The sequence below is a fragment of the Artemia sp. Qi Xiang Cuo genome, chromosome 9, assembly GCF_049724085.1.
Source record: "Artemia sp. Qi Xiang Cuo chromosome 9, ASM4972408v1, whole genome shotgun sequence".
NCBI lineage: Eukaryota > Metazoa > Arthropoda > Branchiopoda > Anostraca > Artemiidae > Artemia > Artemia sp. Qi Xiang Cuo.
In genome coordinates, this window is record NC_142802.1 from 66,798,773 (window position 1) to 66,819,737 (window position 20,965).

At 38.4% G+C, this 20,965-nt stretch overlaps 1 protein-coding gene across 1 annotated transcript in view; it reads left to right on the forward strand.

Moving 5' to 3' along the window:
• The first annotated feature begins 18,753 nt into the window (after window positions 1-18,753).
• Window positions 18,754-20,965, forward strand: part of LOC148948959 (uncharacterized) — a 110,923-nt gene continuing 108,711 nt past the window's right edge. The window contains 1 exon segment of the mRNA XM_089095070.1: window positions 18,754-18,867. Within this exon segment, the coding sequence (XP_088951196.1) occupies window positions 18,754-18,867 (114 nt within the window).

A 20,965-nucleotide genomic window follows, 5' to 3' on the forward strand; every position in this document is an offset into this window, starting at 1 on the left:
TATGTATAAATTGAATAGCATTTTAACCTATGTTTGCAAAATATAGGCCTACAGGTCGATGGGTTAACGATCTATTTTAAAGACCTATAGACGGGAAACATTTAAAAAATTTTCTCAGCATGGTAAAAATAGGGGCATTTCTTGCAAATTTTACCTATTGCTGTGCTTTTGGGTTTAGGGGGAGGGGGCTTCTTAGTGATAAATGCTTTGTCTAAACAAAATTATATGGATGATGATACTAACTTTCTTTCTATAAAAAGGGGCAAATTATTTTGAAACTAATTTTTTCTCTTCTTTTTAAGGCAAATTATGAAGAATGCGTGCCCCCTCCTTCCAAGAAAGCCAGAGATGACGAGACTGCCCCATCAGTGCCAGCCCCAATGCAGCCTGGCAGAAAGTTAAATAGAGAGTGGACAGATAACTACAATGCCGAAGCTACGCAAGATCGTGAAATAGCCGGCCCAGTTGCGCAAGAACATAGCGATGCCGCCCCGTCCACCCTCCAACACGCACTACCCGGGCCATCTGGCACCCAAGTGCATCCGGGATATAAAAATGTAAGCATTTTTTCCTACCTTTGTATTTCTTCCAATTTTTAGTCCTTTTCAATCCCAATATAAACTTATCTCTGTGAGATATTAACCCCATATTACATATCTAAATATAATTTTTTGCATAGAAACCACTCTTTTCTAATCTTTGCTATCTCTTCGCCGCTATCTCATAATAATATTTTTAGCTAATTTTCTAGTTTACTGTTTGAGAACCTTTTTATCACAAAATACTATTTTTGCTAGAATATTATAGTTTTAAGTGGCCTAGAAGTAAACCTTTTATTTCATCACAGTAAAATTATGTCAGTGATACTAAAGGACATTGCCCCCCCCCCCTTTTAAATCAGGTCACTGTTATAGCATAAAATAAGCAGTTTGCTGAATCGGCTCGTAGTGAAGCCGAAAAGGGATACTATATCCCGAACATAATTTCCTCATGGAAAAATGACTTTGCGTTATGAACTGCAGTTTTATTTAAACACAATTTTCTATGAGGAGGCTATCAAGTAAAGACCATGGTTTTTCAAAAGCTGATTAGTTTCTACCCATTTCCTCCATCTTTTTGCTTTTCGCTTTTTTTCGACACTGTAAAATTAAAATTTCATAGATTTTAAAAGATATTTTTCCCCCACTCAATTTGTGTTGGACAGAGATTATAGCATTGCAATCTCTTACACATATGCCTAATTCTAATTTGCGTAACGATTGTCTAGATCAACTTGCCATGATTTTGCATGGAGAGACATTCCTGAATAAGAATTAACGGTTCTTGAATTTAATTGCACTGTTTCCCAGAGAATACGCTTGGAAACAGAACAGACAAGCGATTAAAAATAATCTAGGGTCATTTGGAGTCATTGACAACCTGGATGGGAAGTTGGGAAATCTATTTCGTCCATCAAACATTCCGGTTTTTGGTACTGTATTTCAATACCCAGCGCCCTTAAGGCCCCGAGGGGTCCGGGGAGGGGGGGGGGAGAAAGGTTAGGGAAGCGCCGGGGGGATGCGCCACGGGTTAGAGAAGCGCCACAGCGATGCGCTGTGGCTCCGAAAAGCGCCACGGATGGGCCGGGAAGGGCTGTGGGGCAAGGTTAGGGGGGGGGCGCGGGGGGGCGCGCCAAAAAAAAAAAAATTTAACACTTCGAAAATAAACGACCAAATTGTCGCCTTCCATGTCATATCTTAGATTATCTTCAGTTGAATTAACCAAATGTTATTAGGCAATAGTAAACCAAATTTTTAAAACAGTAGGGATGATTTGAACACATTGAAAATAAGTTATTTTTTCACTTATAGATTGGGCGAGCATTGGTCCCTTATTCACCGTCCAGTGAAGAAGGGGAAGAAGAGGAGGCACACGTGGAGTCCCCCAACAATTCACTATGGGATGATTTACATCAAATTCCAGATAATATTGACGACTTTTTTGATGATTTTTTAAATGTTGATTATAGTGCAGTTGAGCTGGTAGACTTGAGCCAGACCACATTGAAATTTTTAGTTTTTTTTCCCGGGGAATAACCAGCGACCCCTCAAACCTCCTATCACAACTCGACTCCACTTTAAAAACATGAAGTGGATCATTCACCTGTTATTGTTGAACAGCGTGGGGGAGGGGGTAATATACAACAGGGGGAGGAGGGTACAACTCCCCCAGACTTTCAGCTGTCCAACAGAATTTTAAAAAATATAGTTTTTTCACTGCGACGTTTGGGGATCCTTTTACTACACGACTGGGGGGAAAATTTGTTTAAGACCCGGTAGAGAGTGTGCACAACGATTTAGATAAACGTCGAGCCTGGGTCGAGACTCACCACCAATTGTGGAGGGGTAGCGATTCAATTAAAGTCTCCATTGTTTTAAAGGTTTTTTATTTGAAAGGGGGAAAATGCGAGGTGTATTTTCATTATATACATTCCGAGATGCGTTTGGTTTATCTAAATTTGGAAAATTTTGAGGGTGCTTTCATAGATTGGGTCTAACAAATTATAACGTATCTTGTTAAATTTACCTAAAATAGAAGGGGGTAACAATTTCCTTTTTCTTAAAACTTACGTTTAAATTTAGTTAAAATAAAGAAAGTTTTTTCTGACACAGTGGGGCATGGGGGGGGGATGCCAGTTTAATTAAATAATAATACCTGCCGCGAAGTTTGTTATGGGTTCAAGACTCTCTGTGTTGAAACAGGTCAAAAGTGTTTCAGATATGATTTACTTATCTCAGACTTTCAGCCTCTAGCAGATGACGCTACCAAGAAGAATTTACATCACTGGGCTGTACACGGGAAGGAAGGGTCCGATTTCCCAGTTGCAGATTTTTCTTGCTTAGAGGGGAAATATCCAGTAACGCTTCGATCTATTGACATGTTTGAAAGGGCTAATGCCCACTTAAATATCGGCGTTACTGTGGTACAGTATGAAACTGAATTTGAAGATGGAACTTGTTCTAAAAAGAAGGGGGTGGTTTTCCCCGTAAGGGGTCCCTCAGTTGATTTGGTTAAACACTGGGCTTGGTTGTTTTACACGCCACCTAGTCAACCGAACACAATCGGTCATTTTAATCCTATCACTGACATTATTAGAGTTCTGGGGGAGGGTATGAAAAGGGGGACCCGTTTCTACTGTCCAACATGCTTGTCACAATTCCGTAGTAATATAAAACTATGGGATCATATGAAGCATTGTAGACGGCATGGCTACCAGACAGTGGAAACGGTTTCAGGGGATAGGGCCATTCTACGTTTTAAAAATTTTCAAAATACCCTTCTCCAGTGCAACAAAATATCTTTGGATTGTGAAGCTAAGCTGGTGGAGGTGAATGACCCCAAATTTTCAAACCGAGTCAAAGAACATCAGGCCATTGCAGTGTCCTATGCCCACGCGCAAAGAGACAATTCTAACACCATGCAGCTGTGAGAAATAGTAGAAACATTGGATGAGTAGGACGAGTACATGGACAAGGCATTGACTAAACTGAGTGGCACGGCTAACGGTGCTCTTTCTCTCTTAAGAAATACCCATTATCAACGGGTCATGTCTGCAAAGGATCATCTTGCTATTAAGAATAAAAAAATCTGGGGTGTATTTTAGGGAGAGTTTGTAGAATAGTAGAATGATGCACACGGTACCAGTGTGGGGCGGGTGAAATTCAAAGACAATTACACTTGGAGGCAGGAAATATAATCGGGGGGGAGTAATTTTCAAAGGGTTGAGCATAAAGCGTGTCCTTTATATGATAGCCAACAGTTTTTTATCACTGTTTTTATTCATAATTCCAATTATGATTTTAAATTTATTTTACCGGCACTGGCACGGATGCAGAGGGAGGGAGGGGGAGTAGATTGTCCATGGGTCAATAGTTCTTTTACCTACAACATTATTCCCAAATCATCCGAGAAGTTATTGCTTCTCGAGCTGAAATGGCAGGTAGTGGATAATGAGCATATGTGCTGGAATAAAATCAGGTTTTTAGATTCTTATAGTTTTTTCCCCAAGGCATTGAGTCTACTGATTCAAGTGCAAAAAATTGACAGTATTGATAGCTTTCACTTTCTTAAACAGCACTTTCCAGACAGTGAAATGTATGAACTGTTGACCTGCAAAAGTATATACGCATACAATTATTACTGCTCTGGCGCTCGCTTAAGTGAGGAGAAACTACCTCCAATTGAAGCTTTTCACAATTCACTGACCAACAGTGAATGCACAGCCGAGGAGTATGAGTTTGCCAAGAAGGTGTGGTCCAAGGGGGATTGTAAAAATGAGTGGAATTATTGTACACTGTACTTGTCCAGTGAAGTTTTAACTCTGCTAGATATAATCTGTAAGAACACAGACCAGATCTATTAAGAGTTCGGGTTATATATCCGATATTATTTTTCAACACCCAATTTAGTATTGTATTTAATTTTAAAAATTAGACGGGCGGAATTTTGCATAATCACGGACGTAAATCAGCACATTTTTGCAGAGCGTTGAATGTGGGGTGGGTACGCTTTTCACGGGGATCGCGTCTTATCAACCGATCCGAGTGGACAAAGCACCGGTGCAAAGTCAAATGCAGTGTTCTTGGACATGAACTCATTGTACCCCTCGGCAATGTCCCACTACTCTTTGCCGTGTGGGAACTATCAATGGCTTGAGAATCCTTGTGAGGTCCCTGACATTACCACCGTCGAGGACAACGGGCTACAAGAATGGTTCTTTGAAGTTGATGGTCACATTCCGCTGGCGCTTCACAACTCAGTCAAAGATTTTGTCTTTCCCTATATCAATCGGCCGGTGAGCAGGGACTCGCTGAGTACCTACAATCGATCATTGGTTGAGGCTATGGGGATGCACTGGACTCCCTCTAAACAAAAACTGATTGCTGATTTGCACCATAAAGAGAATATCGTTGTTCACCATGTGCTATTGCACTGGATGGGGAGCAATGGTTTTAAGATCACTAAAATACACAGGGTCCCGCAGTTCAATCAGCGATCCTATATGACAACGTTTATCGACACTTTTGTCGATAACCACTCTCAGGCAAACTCAAGGGTGGAGAAGAAAATGTATAAGCTCATCCTAAATTCGGCATTTGGCAAAATGTGTGAAAGCGTCCGTAATAGATCTTATTGTGACGTTGTGACTGACCCTCTAGAGTGTGCACGAATTACTACCGACCCCAATTGTACATCATTCACGAGCATAGAGACTGGCATGGTTCTTCTATACAGGCGAAAGCGAAATGTAGTACTGAACAAGAATATCGCAGGTGGTAGTTCAGTACTATAAATTTCAAAAAAGCTCATGTTGTCATTCTTTTACAATGTGTGCAAGGTGCAATGGCCACGGGAGGGGAGGTTCAAGTTTACTATGGTGATACAGATTCTCTGCTGTTAAAGGTAAATGGGACTGAATTGGATTTATTGGGTGATTTAGAAAATGGGGAGCACATCAGCTCGCGGATGTATTTCACCAACTGGAATCCATCTCTCTACCCCGAGTTGGTGAAACTTCAAGCCCCCAACCAACTATTAAAATTAAAATCAGAGACAGGGAGTGATATAATATCCAGGGGGGTGTTCATGGGCCCCAAAGTTTAGGGCGTGGACACTCATAGTTGGGAAGAAAAGAAGGCGTGTAAAGGGGTGCCTACACACTTTGTAAAGAGCAATTTCAACATGAGTGTGTACAGAGACTGTGTAGAAAGTGGCCTAGTGCCGAGAGCACAAGTGCTTGCAATTCGCTCTCTACAGTATAGAAATTATACTGTGAGAGTAGAAAAGAATGCAATGTCGTGTATATCCGACAAGGTCTATGTGCTCGAGAATGGTGTGACTGTCCTACCCCACGGGCACTACCTTATTTCGGACCGAGTTGAATTCATAGACTATCGCAATCAACTTGGTCTGGATAAATTAACCTAATCTGACAATCTAACCACCTTAACTCAACCTCATCTAGCCCAAGCACTAACCACCACCACTAACCTATCCACTAACCCGCAGTGACGATAACTATTGTTTTTCCACCGCCGCTCCCGGGGGGAGGGGGGAGGGGGTCCCTTCCCGTGGCCACCCAGGGGGGGAGTCCCCGCCCGCGGCCGGCCGGCCTTCGGCCCCGTGGCCCCCGGGGGGATACCACACCTTTAAATTCATCATAATCAAGTTCAACTGTGCTACTAGCAATTTCCCTGAGTGTGTATTTTCTGTTGTATAGAAAGTGTTAGGTACAGAAAAGTGTTTAAGTTTGCGAAACGCGTTATATAGAAGAATGGTGTTGATGATGGACAAAAAGTGTTTTTTATTTTACATAAAGTATGGTAGATAAAAGTGTTTAAGAACAATAAGTGCTTATTAATAAAGTGTTATCATTGCCCTGTGTTCATGTTGAAGAAATAGAGTTTTCATTTTGACCATGAAATTATGTCACTTTTAACAAGTGTTATTTTTATTATTGTTCATATTGACCGCAAGTGTTTTCATGCAATGCCGAAATAAATGCTAACCTAAAATATTGTTTTTTTTGTTATTGGAATAGATAGATCCATGGGAAATATATTGCTACTTATTCATTGAGTATATACGATTTACAGTTAGTTGCAGTCCAACTGTTGTCAGCAGTATGTATCAATTTAAAACGCCTTTCAGATCGTTTCTGTGTGGTCCCTCACTGTCGGGGAAAACAACACTTTTTACTAAAATAATTCAAAATTACGATGAAATGTTTTTTGAAAAGCCAAAGAAAATCTGCTATTTCTAAGGTATTTGGAAAGTGTCCTATGATAAAATAGATGCTATTGACACAACCATACCAAGACAATTCATACGAGTACTAGATGTTTTCAATAGTATTGAACCTAACTCGTGGCTGGTTATTGATCATTTAGCTAAATCCATTGAACAGTTCTCTCAGGAAATGCTACAACTGTTCACCGTTCGCTCCCATCATGAACGCATGTCCGTTACTCTGGTTCTACAAAATCTGTTTCATCAGAGCAAATGTATGAGAACCCTTTCATTGAATTGCACTGTCTATATTATCTATCGAGTTGGTCGTGATTAGATCTAGCGACTAAAAATAAAAAATCACATATAAACCCGTACCCCTAAAATTATATTTTAATCAAAAACAAAGGCACCAACCAAGCCAAACGGTTAAATTTTGTTTGACATTAATAAGAGCACGCCCGATGATCTACGTGTAGTCACCGACATTTTCGACAACGAAATTACAGTATATCTTCCGGTGAACAGTAGAAAAGGCTATTAGTCACAATTATGACACTGAAGAAACTACACGAACAACGGTATCTGTTTTCTGATTTAAGCACTTCAAAACCCTTGCTTAGGAAGGCTATACTTAACCATGGGGTTGACAATGATTTCATTAATCTAATATCTGAACTGTGTTTAAATTTACCTGAGGGCAATGTTAAACTGCCATAAGGTTTTAGACAGCAGACAACGCAACATCGTTCCACTTTCCGCGCCAGGGCTTTTAAAAAAATGGGAAAAAAAATTAAAAGAAAACGGCTCCTTCAAGCAGGTGGTAGCTTTTTTACACTTTTAATACCGATAATTGCAGGACTTGTAAACAGTTTTCTCTAGTGAGAATGTCAAAACCATATAAAGTGACACATATTTAACGCTTTCTCTATAACATCGAAGTTATGTAGGACTAATAAAATTCATTAATTACGAGAATATTGCCAATTATAAAATACTGATTTTACTTCAATATTCGTTGCGAAGTGTGAACAAACATAACACTTGTCGGGAGAGACCCATCGCCGATCCCTCTAAACAGGAAACATCTCCTCAAGATTCTGCAGTAGCAATCAAAGGAGAAGGAATTGAATTCAATTGTATTGAAAATTGGAAACCTATTGCCATTGACCTATCGAGAACAGAGTAAAAGAGTATTATCTTATCTCATATTGGAAACTGGCTATCAAGTTCAAGTCGAGAGCACAGGGAAACGAATTATAATCCAGTGAAAAAGTTATACTATAGTTGATATAATTTTTGATATGGTGACAAATCGTAAAGGATTCTTATCCTTTGACGATAATCTATACACCTTTCTGTGGGTATCAAACTTTCCCAAAAGTCTTATTAGCAATGAGCAAATTCTAAAGAAACTAAGAGAATATAGCCCTCCAACATAACTTTTTAAAAAAGAATAAGATTCCATAATTGAAGATACTAGAAAGACCAATGATTTTACAACACCTATGCTAGTCAAAAGCGAGAACGAACTGATTGACCCAGCAGTTTACGCAAAGGCAGTGGACATTACACTACGTGTTTACGCTCAAAATGGATGAAGTTTTGAAAGGTGTCTATGAAAATATTGGTGAGGTGGGAACTTTAAATTCTTCCAAACTACTTTTTAAAGCTGTCTCCGGAACCACCACATTGAAAAATGAAAAATAGTATCTACAGAATGAACCAAGTTACACACTGCATCGGAATCACAGACTTCGCGGTCAACAATATTGACAAACTACAGCCTTTATCCCTCTGCATATATTGCAAACGGATCTTTTAATTCTAGACGCACTTCAACAGCGTCACAATGCACCCTACAAATATATTATGGTGACAATCAGTTTCTTTAGTCGCTATGCCAATGCCATTCTACTGCGGTCAAAGTGAGGTATTGAAGTTGCTCGGGCCATTGGGAGTATTCTAGAACAGGATTCTTATAGAAAAATTCAGTCAGATCGTGGCAGTGAATTTGTTAATCCCCATGTGCAAAAAGTTCTTTTGAAATATAATACAACACATTATCATAGTCATAGTCCGATAAAGGCTGCATTGGCTGAACGATTAATAAGAACGATTCGTCTATTAATTTCAAGATATTGCAAATTGAAAAATACATCGGCTTTTATTCATGATCTAGATAAAATCATGCAGATATACAACCATTGACCCCATCGATCTCTGTCCAACTCTAGACTATCAGATGTTCATTATAGTGAAAATACATTTGATATTTTTCTAAAGCAATACTCCAAGGGTGAAACAGAGAAACTTAACAAGAAATTCAACGTTTGTGATACTGTTTAAATTAATATAACCACCAATATTTTTGAAAAGTGGAATTATTTATGGAGCATCTAATTTTTTAAAGTTTCTAATATCATAGAAACAGTACCAATAACTAATCGACTGCGAGACAGCAAGGATGATAAGATTAACGGCATTTTTTATTAATATGAATTTCAAAAATTTAGAAACACTAGTGAACTTTATCAAATTGAAAAAATATTAAATAGTCGTAAACGCCATGTTAAGAAACAGTTGCTTGTTCGGTAGCTAGGATACAACTCAGATTTTGATTCTTGGGTCAGTGCTGAAGATATTAACAATGCCCAATGATTTCTATGTTACTTTCATGTCCAATGAATCTGATCCTCTCTACAATGATCTGAATAGAACATGTGATTTTTGGACGAAACTCTCCCCCACCATCAATTTTGATGGAAAGTATGAAGTGGCTCTTGTGGACTGTATTCTCAAAAATACCTATGACATCCTGAGAAAAGATCGTAAATATGAAATAAAAATCAGACCCTATGATTGGCCGCCACCACCAGGTGATCAAGAACAAATTCAAAAAATCAATTGGTTGGATTATCCATATATTGAATTACCCTACGAGGAACTCACCTGTATGAATGATTTATTTCGTACTAACAATAAAAGAATTTCCCCACGTAAAAAAGGTGCTTTTCATTTCAACTACTCGAAGGAGGAGAGCAAGATTTACATTAGTTCACCTATTCCCCACGAAAACGTTATTCTCAATGATAATCTAAAGGATGTTCTTTGCTTTAAGCTCAATATAATCAATTGTAAAAGTGCAGGAAACACTAATTTCATTTTAGCCGACTACCCGCCTGCCTTCTCCACAGACACTTTTATATTTCTCTATGCTTCATTTGTGGAAACATATCGGGTTGGTAATTCAAATGTTCCCCTCCTACGAGTTCTTGTACGAAAAACCAATCAAGAACATATTCATCACTACAATATAAAGCATCTGCAGTATATTCCCATAAGCACTTCCTATTTGGAACTCTGTCAGTTAACACTAAGAACCGAATTGGGTGATCCAATAGCAATTTCAAAGGGTTTAGCTGTTATTACATGCAATTTTAGACCCATCGTTCAACTGCAAGATGTCTAATAAAAAAGTGGTATTCACTTGTCCTGACATTGACTGCTATGTTAATGTTCTTGGCCCGAGACAACTGGGCAGTGGAATGGACTACTATAAGGGTCACTTTTCAATGTCTGGCTACGGTCTTGGCAGCTGGTTTGCTAAGCTGTTTTGCTTTTCACTACCACTGGCTAGAAAATATCTTGTACCGGCTGTGACGGATTTTGCATCCTCTACACTATACGATTGGAACTCTGGTAAGGATTTAAAAAAAATTGGTTCTGATAATCTTAGGTCAAGTGCATAAAGACTTGGCGAGATACTAAAAGAGATTAGTAAGGTCTTAAAAAGTTCAAGAAACAGCGCATCACTCCTGAGTATCTCCACATGACGGAAACAAAAGACTTCCTTCTTGGCATAGAAATGAAGGTAAAATACAACATCTACTGTAACCAGCAGCCCAAGGAAGAGTATTGCTCGAATGCAACTAGATTTCTTCTCCTAAAATGTCCTACCCACCGCATAAAGATTCTCAACCTTCAATCACCGCCTCATTGAATCTATTCAATGCCGAAAATGTTGATGTGAGTGTCAAACATGGATACTATGAACAATTTTATCCACAACAACCCCTCTCCGATAATATCCACTTTCAAATTTATTCCAATGAAGACTACTTTATAGATTTATCTTCAACATTTATAGATTTGCAAATGAAAGTCCGGAAATCCGATAATACAATGCCAATTCGGGCCGATGGAATATCCTATGAAAATTGTATACTACATAATTTATTTCGTCAAATTAGTGTCTACGTCAATGGCACACTGGTGAGAACAAGCAACACTCTCTCCAACTATGCAAGATCTATGCAATTCATGCTGATGACACCCAAGTCATACAAGGAATTGAGAGGCGCCTCCAATGGATATGAATATATTACTAAGACTGAGAGGACAGATGCACTTAAAAGTACTACAACTAGTGAATTACATCTAGTCGGAAAAATATATCATGAAATATTTAATATACCCCACTGGCGGCCACCTAATGTTAAAGTGGATATAAAATTGAGGCTTGTACCTTCCAATTTCATATTAAGAAAATAACTTGATGCCAATTCCGATGTGAGTCTCTCCCTAACCTCAGCAATACTACATGTACGCAAACAACTGTTCATGAGTTCAGTTGCTTTGGACGTGGAAAAACAGAGAGCTAGTGGTAACAATATTAAACTACTTGGTCCTCATACAATCACCAATCACCGACATATTGCAATGGGCTCACGCACCTTCACTAACTCATCCTTTATCAACGGTAAAATCCCATCGAAATGTGCGTTGGCATTTGTGATAAGACCCAGTGCAACAGGATCATTGACTGAATTCCCTCATAAATTCAAGATGTTTAAACTTACATCTCTTGTGCACAAAGTAAACGGCATTCCCCTCTATAATATATCTTTTGATAGATACTATAGAACCCTGCATGAGTTGACAATGCAATCCCTAGATCACGACTCGCAACTATTTGAAAATGGTATAACCGAAGATATGTTTGCTAAAACATATGGTATCATTGTACTGGATTTGTCGGGTACACAGGATGTGAGTCTCTTACGTACGGGGAGGATGTGTTTAGAGTATACATTTGCCAACCTATTGGCAGAGAGTAGTGCACTAATCTCACTAAGCCAATATGAAACCTAGTGTGAAATCACTCCCGAAGGCAGTTTTCTACTAGACTTGGCGCCATGAACACCAGTCAAATAATTAATGTATTTAATATGGATCCCTATATCTCACAGTACAAATCCTATTGTCTACCATAAAAATATCCGGGAAATCTTCAATGTGCCATTGATGCTTTAATTACCGCTTATTGTCGTCTATCAACAATTTAGACGAATTATAGGTTGTGTATCTACCATTAAATGAGTGCGATGGAGTTTTTTGACCATGTCGGTTTACCCAATACCCCTTAAAAATCTAACAATAGCAACTAACACTCGAGCAATGGGACAACTCTTATTCAAAATCGGAAGGGGGTGCAGGATCTAACGACTAAAAGCTGTGGCTTCCATGCGCTACTATTTTTTGTGGTCCGATGTCGTGGCTATACTTACAAGCGGTTTCTCCACATTTATAGTGACAATACCTGTCTGAACGACTTTCTAGTGGAAAATATCTTCTCAGACCTAACTAGTATTGATTTCAGTGCACTAAGAGTAAAGTGCTTAAAAATTTTTGTGAATTTGTTTATTAATAAAATGTATATATATATATACAACAATATCTTTAAATCTCCACTTGTAGATTTCTTCATCTTCGATGTATATGCAACTATCGCGAACTACTAATGCTGGTAAATCATTTGGATTCACTGTACATTGATATTGATTCACTGCGAAGTCAGGGTCACATTTTTTACAGTACAATATAACTTCACTCTTGTCATATCTCTTTGTGTAGTCAATGATACTATTTGCATTCATATTATGAAATTCAAGAGTTTCAATCTGTCTATTTGAAGCAATATCGTATACAGTGTTTTCAAGTGGTGAATCACATGCGGTAACTACCAAATAAACATCACTAGGTTTATAGTCATAGCAGGTGGTATCATCACAGCGATGACGTAGAAGCCAGATTGTCTTGTTACTACAAAAGTTGAATCGTAGACCGGATTCCTCGTCCCATAGTAATTTATATCCGCAACGATACCAATCTCGTAGAAATAAACTGAAATCACGTTTAGGATTATTTCCAATCATACCGGGATAAGTATTCTCCCACTGATCACATTTATCATAGTGACAATTGGAGCACAGGTGTCCTCTAGGATGAGAGTCACACACCTCCTCAAGACATGAATTACATCCTTTAATTTTTACTGCATAGCCTCTATGTAATTTACAAGGATTACATAATTTACACTTTTCACTATAGTCATCAATAATTGTACAAGTCTCACATTGATTCCAACTGCCAAGAGTTTATATGCACAATGGATATATATAGAACATTTTTTGGTTTCCGATGTTAACTCACTCACAGCTAACACTAAACTGATCCTCTTCGTTAGATAAATTCAACGAAAGGGACATGGGGGAGGACTAACTCTGTAACGTTACCTCTTTCGAATGATGGGGGAGCCATCTACATTGAATCAATTGGCATTGTTTTCAAAAGTATATCCAAAATATGATTCTGCTTTGTTTCAATTAATATATCAATAAATTGAGTATGAGCATTTGAGTCACATTTTAATAGTTTCATACAAGAGTCCAATGGGAGAGAATCACTACTCATTATATTGTCATTAATCTCCCTATGTAGTGAGGTACTGCGAGGAACCGGTTGCTTGAGATAAAATATTATACAAAATCCAATGTTTTTCAGCGCATAAAACTTTCGATCTAAGAATTAGTTCTTAGATGGCATTCTGACGTTAGTCCTTATACTTCGACCGTAGGATCTATAATATCCCAGATTAGCCTGTATACACGTGCTAATATTTCCCCGTACTAGATTAAATGCATTTCCAAAACTATGGCGCAATCGGTAAAACGAACCTTCGTACTACCTTCGAGTATGCAATCAAGTTCTCAGAAATTCACTTCCTCTTCGAGTCCCAGATTAATAACATTGTTTCCCGTTAGAATTCAATGCGCATGTGCAACCTTCTCCCCGGAGTTATTACACATAGAAACATCAAATAAATCGACCTTGGAAAAAGAGGTCATTGACCCCATTACGTAATCATTCTCCCTAGGGAGGCTATGCCCATATATGGTGTGGGCGTGGGAGTCTATGCCCTTATTTGGTGTGGGCGTGGGAGTCGGACCCCCTCCTCTACTGAGATAGCTATTTTGTTCAGCGTAGTTGGTTTCGAGATATAAAATAGGTTTTTGAGGAGGACACTATCCCACAACCCTCAGGGCAAGGGTTTTAAGTTATGCCCTAAGGGGGCATATAAGAACGATGATGGCACAATATATTATTTTTTTTCCTTTAGAGCAGGGCACTTCGTACCGTAGAAGTTGTCGTAGAAACTTCGAAAAGGGCTTTTTCAATTGGAAATCGGAGTAGCTTGTGCCCTTTTTAATAGTCGAAAGTGATTTGAATGCGACTAACACCCTTTCCAAGCCCACCATTTCCCGAAACACATCCAATCAAAATTTTGAGATTGCCATTTTGTTCAGCGTATTTGATTTGCACATAGAAACTATGTTTTTGAGGAGGACCCACAGCCTTTAGGACAAGAGTTGTAAGTTATGCCCTGGGGGCATATAAGCTTTTTATAGAAGGCGTTGTCGCAGAAATTTCAAAACAGGCCCATTCGATTGGAAATTCAAAGGGCTAGCGCTCTTTTTCATAGTCGAATGTGATCTGAGGGCAACTAACACCCCCTCTCACGCCCACCTTTTCCCTAAACACATCCAATAAAAATTTTGAGATAGCCATTTTATTCAACGTAGTTTTAAGTTCTGGAAATTAGACCTTTGAGGATAACAACCCCCCCCCCCCACAGACCTCAAGGCAAGTGTGGTAAGTTATTCTCTGGGGGCATACAAGGTTTTTATACAACGCGTTGTCGTAGAAACTTCAAAAAGGGCCCATTTGATTGGAGATCGAAATGCCTAGTGCCCTTTATAATAGTCTAAAGTGATTGGAAGGCAACTAACACCCCTTCCACGCCCAGTATTTCCCCAAACACATCCGATCAAAATTTTTAGATAGCCATTTTGTTCCACGCAGTTCAAAAATCAGGAAATTATACCTTTGAGCAGGACACTCCCCCCACAGTCTTCAGGGCAAGGGTTATAAGTTATGTCCTGCGGGCGTATAAGGTTTTTATTGAAATTATTGTCGTAGAAACTTGAAATTGGGATCATTCGATTGGAAATTCAAAGGGCTAGTGCCCTTTTTAATAGTCTAAAGCGATTTGAGGGCAACTAAACCCCCTCTCACGCCCACCTTTTCCCCAAACACATCCAATCAAAATTTTTAGATAGCCATTTTATTCAACGTTGTTGAAACTTCTGGAAATTAGGTCTTTAAGGATGACGACCCTCCCCACCACAGCCCTCCGGGCAAGGGTTGTAAGTTGTGCCCTGGGGGCATATAAGGTTTTTATTGAAATCGTTGTCGTAGAAACTTCAAAAGGGCTCATTCAATTGGAAAATGAAAGGGCTAGTGCCTTTTTTAATAGTTGAAAGTGATTGGAGAGTGACTAACGCCCATCATTTTCCCAAAACATTTCCAATCAAAATTGTGAGATATTCATTTTTTCAACGTAGTTGAAAATTCTGGATATTAGGTCTTTTAGGATGATAACCCCCTCAGTGCTGTTAGTCCTCAGTCCTCAGTGCTGGTTGTAAGTTATGCCCTGGGGGCATATGAGATTTATATAAAAACGAACGGACAAAACAAAAGACAAACGAACGGACAAAGAAACACACAAAAAAAAGATATCATGATTATCACTTAGTTCTTTTACCAAAAAATAGCGAAATTTTGCTATTTTTTTTTTACTAAAAATGGATTTTTTTTTCATTTTATTTGACGTTTATAAGAAAAACTAACATCAGAAACGGTTTCAGCTATCAATTCTGATACAGATAGACGTATCAACCACTCATTTCGTGACACTTTATTTTTTCATGAAAAATAAAAATTAATGTAACAAAAATTGCGAAAAAAAAAACAAATTTCGCAATGGGTTAGAGATTGGGATTTTGAATATGTTGTTCAGCGCTTTTTTCTGGTCTGGATGGTGAAGAAAGCAATACTTTGTCAATTCGTTCCTGGTTCGGGCATATGTTTTTCCGTATTATTACTGTACTATTATATAGAAAGTTGTTGTAGAAATTTCAGAAAGGGCTTATTTGATTAGAAATTGAAATTGCCCTTTTTAATAGTCGAAAGTAAGTGGAGAGTAATTAACCCCCCTTTCATGCACACCATTTCCCCCAAAACATTCAATCATGTTTTAGAGATAGCCATTTTGTTCAACGTAGTTGAAAGTTCTGGAAATAATGTATTTAAGGATGACAAACCCCCCAGAGCCCACAGAGCAAAGGTTGTAAGCTATTCCCTGGGAGCATATAAGGTTTTTATAGATAGAGTTGTCGTAAAACTTCAAAAGAGGCTCATTCAATTGAAAATCTCACGCCCACCATTCCTCCAAACACTTCCATTCATATTTTCTAGATATCCATTTTGTTCAACGTAGTAGAAATTGCTGGAAATTAGATCTTTGAGAATGACAACCCCCCCAGCCCTCAGGGCAAGTGTGATAAGTTATTCTCTGGGGGCATATAAGGTTTTTATTGAAAGCGTTGTCGTAGAAACTTCAAAAGGGCACATTTGATTGCAAATTAAAAGGGCTAGTGCAATTTTTAATAGTTGAAAGTGATTGGACAGCAACTAACGCTCCTCTAACGCCCACCGTTTCCCCAAGCACATCCAATCAAAATTTTGAGATAGCCATTTCTTTTAATGTAGTTGAAAGTTTTGGAAATTAGGTGTTAGAGGATGACAACCATCCTAACAGTCCTTAGGGTAAGGATTGTAATTTATGCCCTGGGGGTATCTAAGGTGCTTATAGAAAGCGTTGTCGTTTCAAAAAGGGCTCATTCGATTGGAAATTTAAAGGCCTAGTGCCCTTTTGAATAGTCTAAAGTGATTGGAAGGCTTGGCATTTTTATAGTAAAGATCGATGCGGGTATAATTTATTATTTGTTGTTATTGTTGTTGTTGTTTAAACCAGGGCACTTCGTATCGAAGGAGTTGTCGTGGGAACTTCGAAAACGGCTCAATCGATTAAAAATAGAAAGGGCTTATGACCTTTTTAATAGTCGAGAGTGATTGGAGGGCAACTAATCCCTCTCCCACCACCGCCCACCCCATTGCCCATTATTTTTCAAAACTAAATGCTGCCTTAAAATTAAATCAAAATGCAATGTGTTAATGCTAATTCCCAATAGGGTATATCAGCAGTATCCCAAGAACGACTGAGGGTATTATGTTCAAACTTTCGGGGCTGCTTCTGGTCTTAAAATTTAACCACATCAAAATAGTGTAAGTCTATCCAAGCTATCAAAGAAAGTAATCATTTTTTTTGTGAATGGTATCAAGTTTTCCATTCCAGGTCAACTAGAGGAGGTATGAAACTAAATTAAACACTACTATTTGTGTCCAGATTTTTAAAAGGGTGTATGTTGTTAAACATTGCTGATAATTTTTCTCCAGCATACAAATAGCAGGCCAAACTAAAGTCTTAAAAAAATAAAAAGACTTAGAGTGGTATTTTCACTTTCCCTGAAAAAAATATTTCAACTTAAAAAGAAAAGAAATTAATTAAAAAAACTTTTTCAACGAAATAAGTTTTTCAAAGAACAGTAAATCTCTCAATGAAGCCAAAGATGAGCAAGAATATAATAAAAAAATCTACCAAGCGTGAAACTGCCACAAATCAGCATCGATAAATAAATGAAACCCAAAACTAACAGAAATTACAATAAGTAACCGAGTCAAACTAAAAACGAGCAGAAATTACATAAGTTGGGCTTAAAACACCTATACCTTCCCAAGGCCAGAACAAAATTTGCACTTTACTGAAAAGAATACAAATGAATGCCCATTTTCAGTTTAATATACATATACTGATATTTAGTAACCAAAATGTTAATATTATTTGATTTATTAAAGTTATAAGAGCAAAAATATTTTACAACCAATATTGAAAAGAAGGCTAGTTTAATCTACGTAAAGATAACTTGTAAAGATAATCTTAATCTAAGATATTCTTTGCGTCGTTGGTCACTTCTTCATAAAGCAGAACTAGTGTCCAAACGGTTGGGAGAATCTTCTTTTGCTGATGTTCCCTCAAGTGTGGAGTCAAAATCGATAATACATCCAGCATTCATCAACGCAACAATACCTCCTTCATTAAAGTCAGGTGATTCTTTTCATAACAGCCAAGTCTTGTAAATGGTGTTACGAAGGATCCAATGATGCCATAAAAACAATTAGATGAAGAATCAATTCTAAAGATTAAAATAGAAGAGCCCGGTCCAGTGCCTGTCCAAGGTATTATTCTTCCATCACCTATAGCAGAAAAATGAAGAGAAGAAAGATACGGATGAAGTGGCTGAAGTATCTTCTATCCAAGTATTAAACTCAGAAATTTCGTCTCGTCCGGTGATGCCCGTCCAACCCATTGCTGATATATCTGTGTCAACTGTTGTCGTTGAGACCCTTCCATTCCCTGAAACATATGGTTGATGCACCAAAGGTATCAATTCCAACACCATAAGTGCTAACTTTGAACAAGATTTACATGAAGAAATGAAACCAATTTTCCAGATGAGTCCCCGCATGAATATCCACTCTCTGAAATTGAACAGCAGGAAAAGCCATCTGTAAATTTAATATATCCCTACAAAGAAGGTCAGTGGAGTTCTTTAAATCCCGGAGACAAAAAGACATACGATACGGAATTTTTTAATGTTACAAGATTTGGCGTTGGCCAAAATGTCTCTCGCTATCCCAGCTAATATCTCGTCTACAGGTCGCCCTATTAAACAACCTGGTACTCATAGGCCAAGCAATGGTCTTTGGGGACAACCACCCCCTACAGTCCTCAGGGCAAGGGTTGTAAGTTATGCCCTTGGTGCATATAAGGTTTTACGGAAATGGCAGTCGTATAAGCTTCAGAGGGGGCTCATTTGATTGTTAATCAGAAGTTGGTATGCCCTTTTTAAGAGTAAAAGAGTTCAAAGAGCAGCTACCCTCCCCGCTCAAACGCAGTTCTTATTGTACCGAAATGTATCCAATTGAAATTTTGAGATACCCGTTTTATTAAAATAGATAAAAAATCATATAACAAGGATTTTTGGGTTGAGAAAAAAAACTCCAGAGCCTGGGATAAGGGTTGTAAGGTACGCCTCGGGGATATTTAAGGTTTTTCTGGAAGAGATGGTTGTATAAACTTTAGAGGAGCCTCATTTGGTTGAAACTTGGAAGTTATAGTTCTCTTTTAAAAGCCAAAGTGATAGAGGGCAACAAGTCCCCTCCCTAACTACCCTCCTTATCATCTAACGTATAAGATTGGAATTGTGAGATAGCCATTTTGTTAAAAAAAAGTCCAAAAAACATATAAAAATGCCTCTAGGGTTGGCTAAACCCCCACAGTCCTGGGTCAAGGTTTCCTAAGTTATTTCTTGGAGGTATATGAGGTTTTTATGGAACGGCTGGTCGTATAAACTTCAGATGGGGTCATTTGATTTGAAATAGGGAGTTATGGTGTTCTCTTTAAGAGTCAAAAGTAATTTGACAGCAACCAGCCCCCACCCCTCCCCTCCACGCCCATCATTTCCCTTAACACAAGCAATCAAAAATTTGAAAAAATAATTTTCTTCAGCGTAGTTTAAGGCTCCGGAAATTATATCTTTGAGGATGGAAACCACCCCACAGCCCCACGGGTTGTAAGTTTGTGCCCTGGGGGCATATAAGGTTTTCAGTTAAAGGGTGATCGTATATACTTAGGAGGCGTCACATTGGATTGGTAATCGGTTTTTAAGAGTCAAAGTGATCAGAGGGCAGCTAACCCCCCCCCCCCTCACACGTCATGTTCTTCCATAATGCATCCAATAGAAATTTTTGGACAGCAATTTTATTCAAAACAGTCCAAAGGTCATATAACAAGGCTTTTGTGGTTGTTACAAACCACCGGAGCCTGGGGGCAAGGGTTGTTAGTTATGCCCCGGGGGTTATTAAGGCTTTGATGGAAGGGATGTTTGCATAGACTTTAGAATTGGCCCATTTACTTGGAAATTGGAAGCTCTAGTTCCATTTTAAGAGTCAGAAGTGATGGAGGTCAACTAGCCTCTCCCCCTCATGTCCATTATTTTGAGAAAATACAAAATTTTGAGACATCTATTTTTGTAGTATTGTTGAAAGGTTCAGTAATTGTGGGTTTTGCGATGTCAACTCCCCCCTCCCCCGAGGCATCGGGGCAAAGGTTGCACGTTAGACAATTTGATCATTGTTTACATGTAGTATATGCTATTGAGAAACGATATGCATGTTTGACTACTATGTTCCCAAAATATGAAGGGCATTACGGTAGGTCTTTCAAGGATTGTCCAGGGGAGTGTTGAAATAAATCATGTTATGTGTATATGGGTTGTCAAAAGGGCGCAAATCAGGAATGACTGAGTTTATTAATTTCGAACTTTCAGAAAATTATAAGGGAGATGATCAACTGACCAAAAAGGTAAAATTTGCACGCTACTACTACTACTATAACTATAACTACTATCACTTAAACCTCTGTTTCTGTAGTGTGTACTACTAAGGCTGAGGATATTGAAATAAACACATAAGCAAACGTTGAGGGGAAAGTTGAATTGAATCCAAGCATATTATGTGCATAGCAATTGCTGATACGGGCCTATCAGCAATATCTTTGGAACGGCTTATCGTATCAAGAGGAAACTTCAGGGGTAACATGAGTGGGATATTCAGTTGACCAAAAGGCAAAATGTAGCTGCTATTACTGTTATTAATGCTGCTACGAGGGATGTTCAACTGATCAAAAGGATGTTCAACTGTTACTCTTAATAATAATACAGCACTAACACTCCAACTACTTCTCTTACTACCATCGCAACTACTGTGATAGTAGTACTATAAAGGCTAAGTCTATGAAGGCTAAGTCAAGTGTCCAAGAAGACCCTCTTCT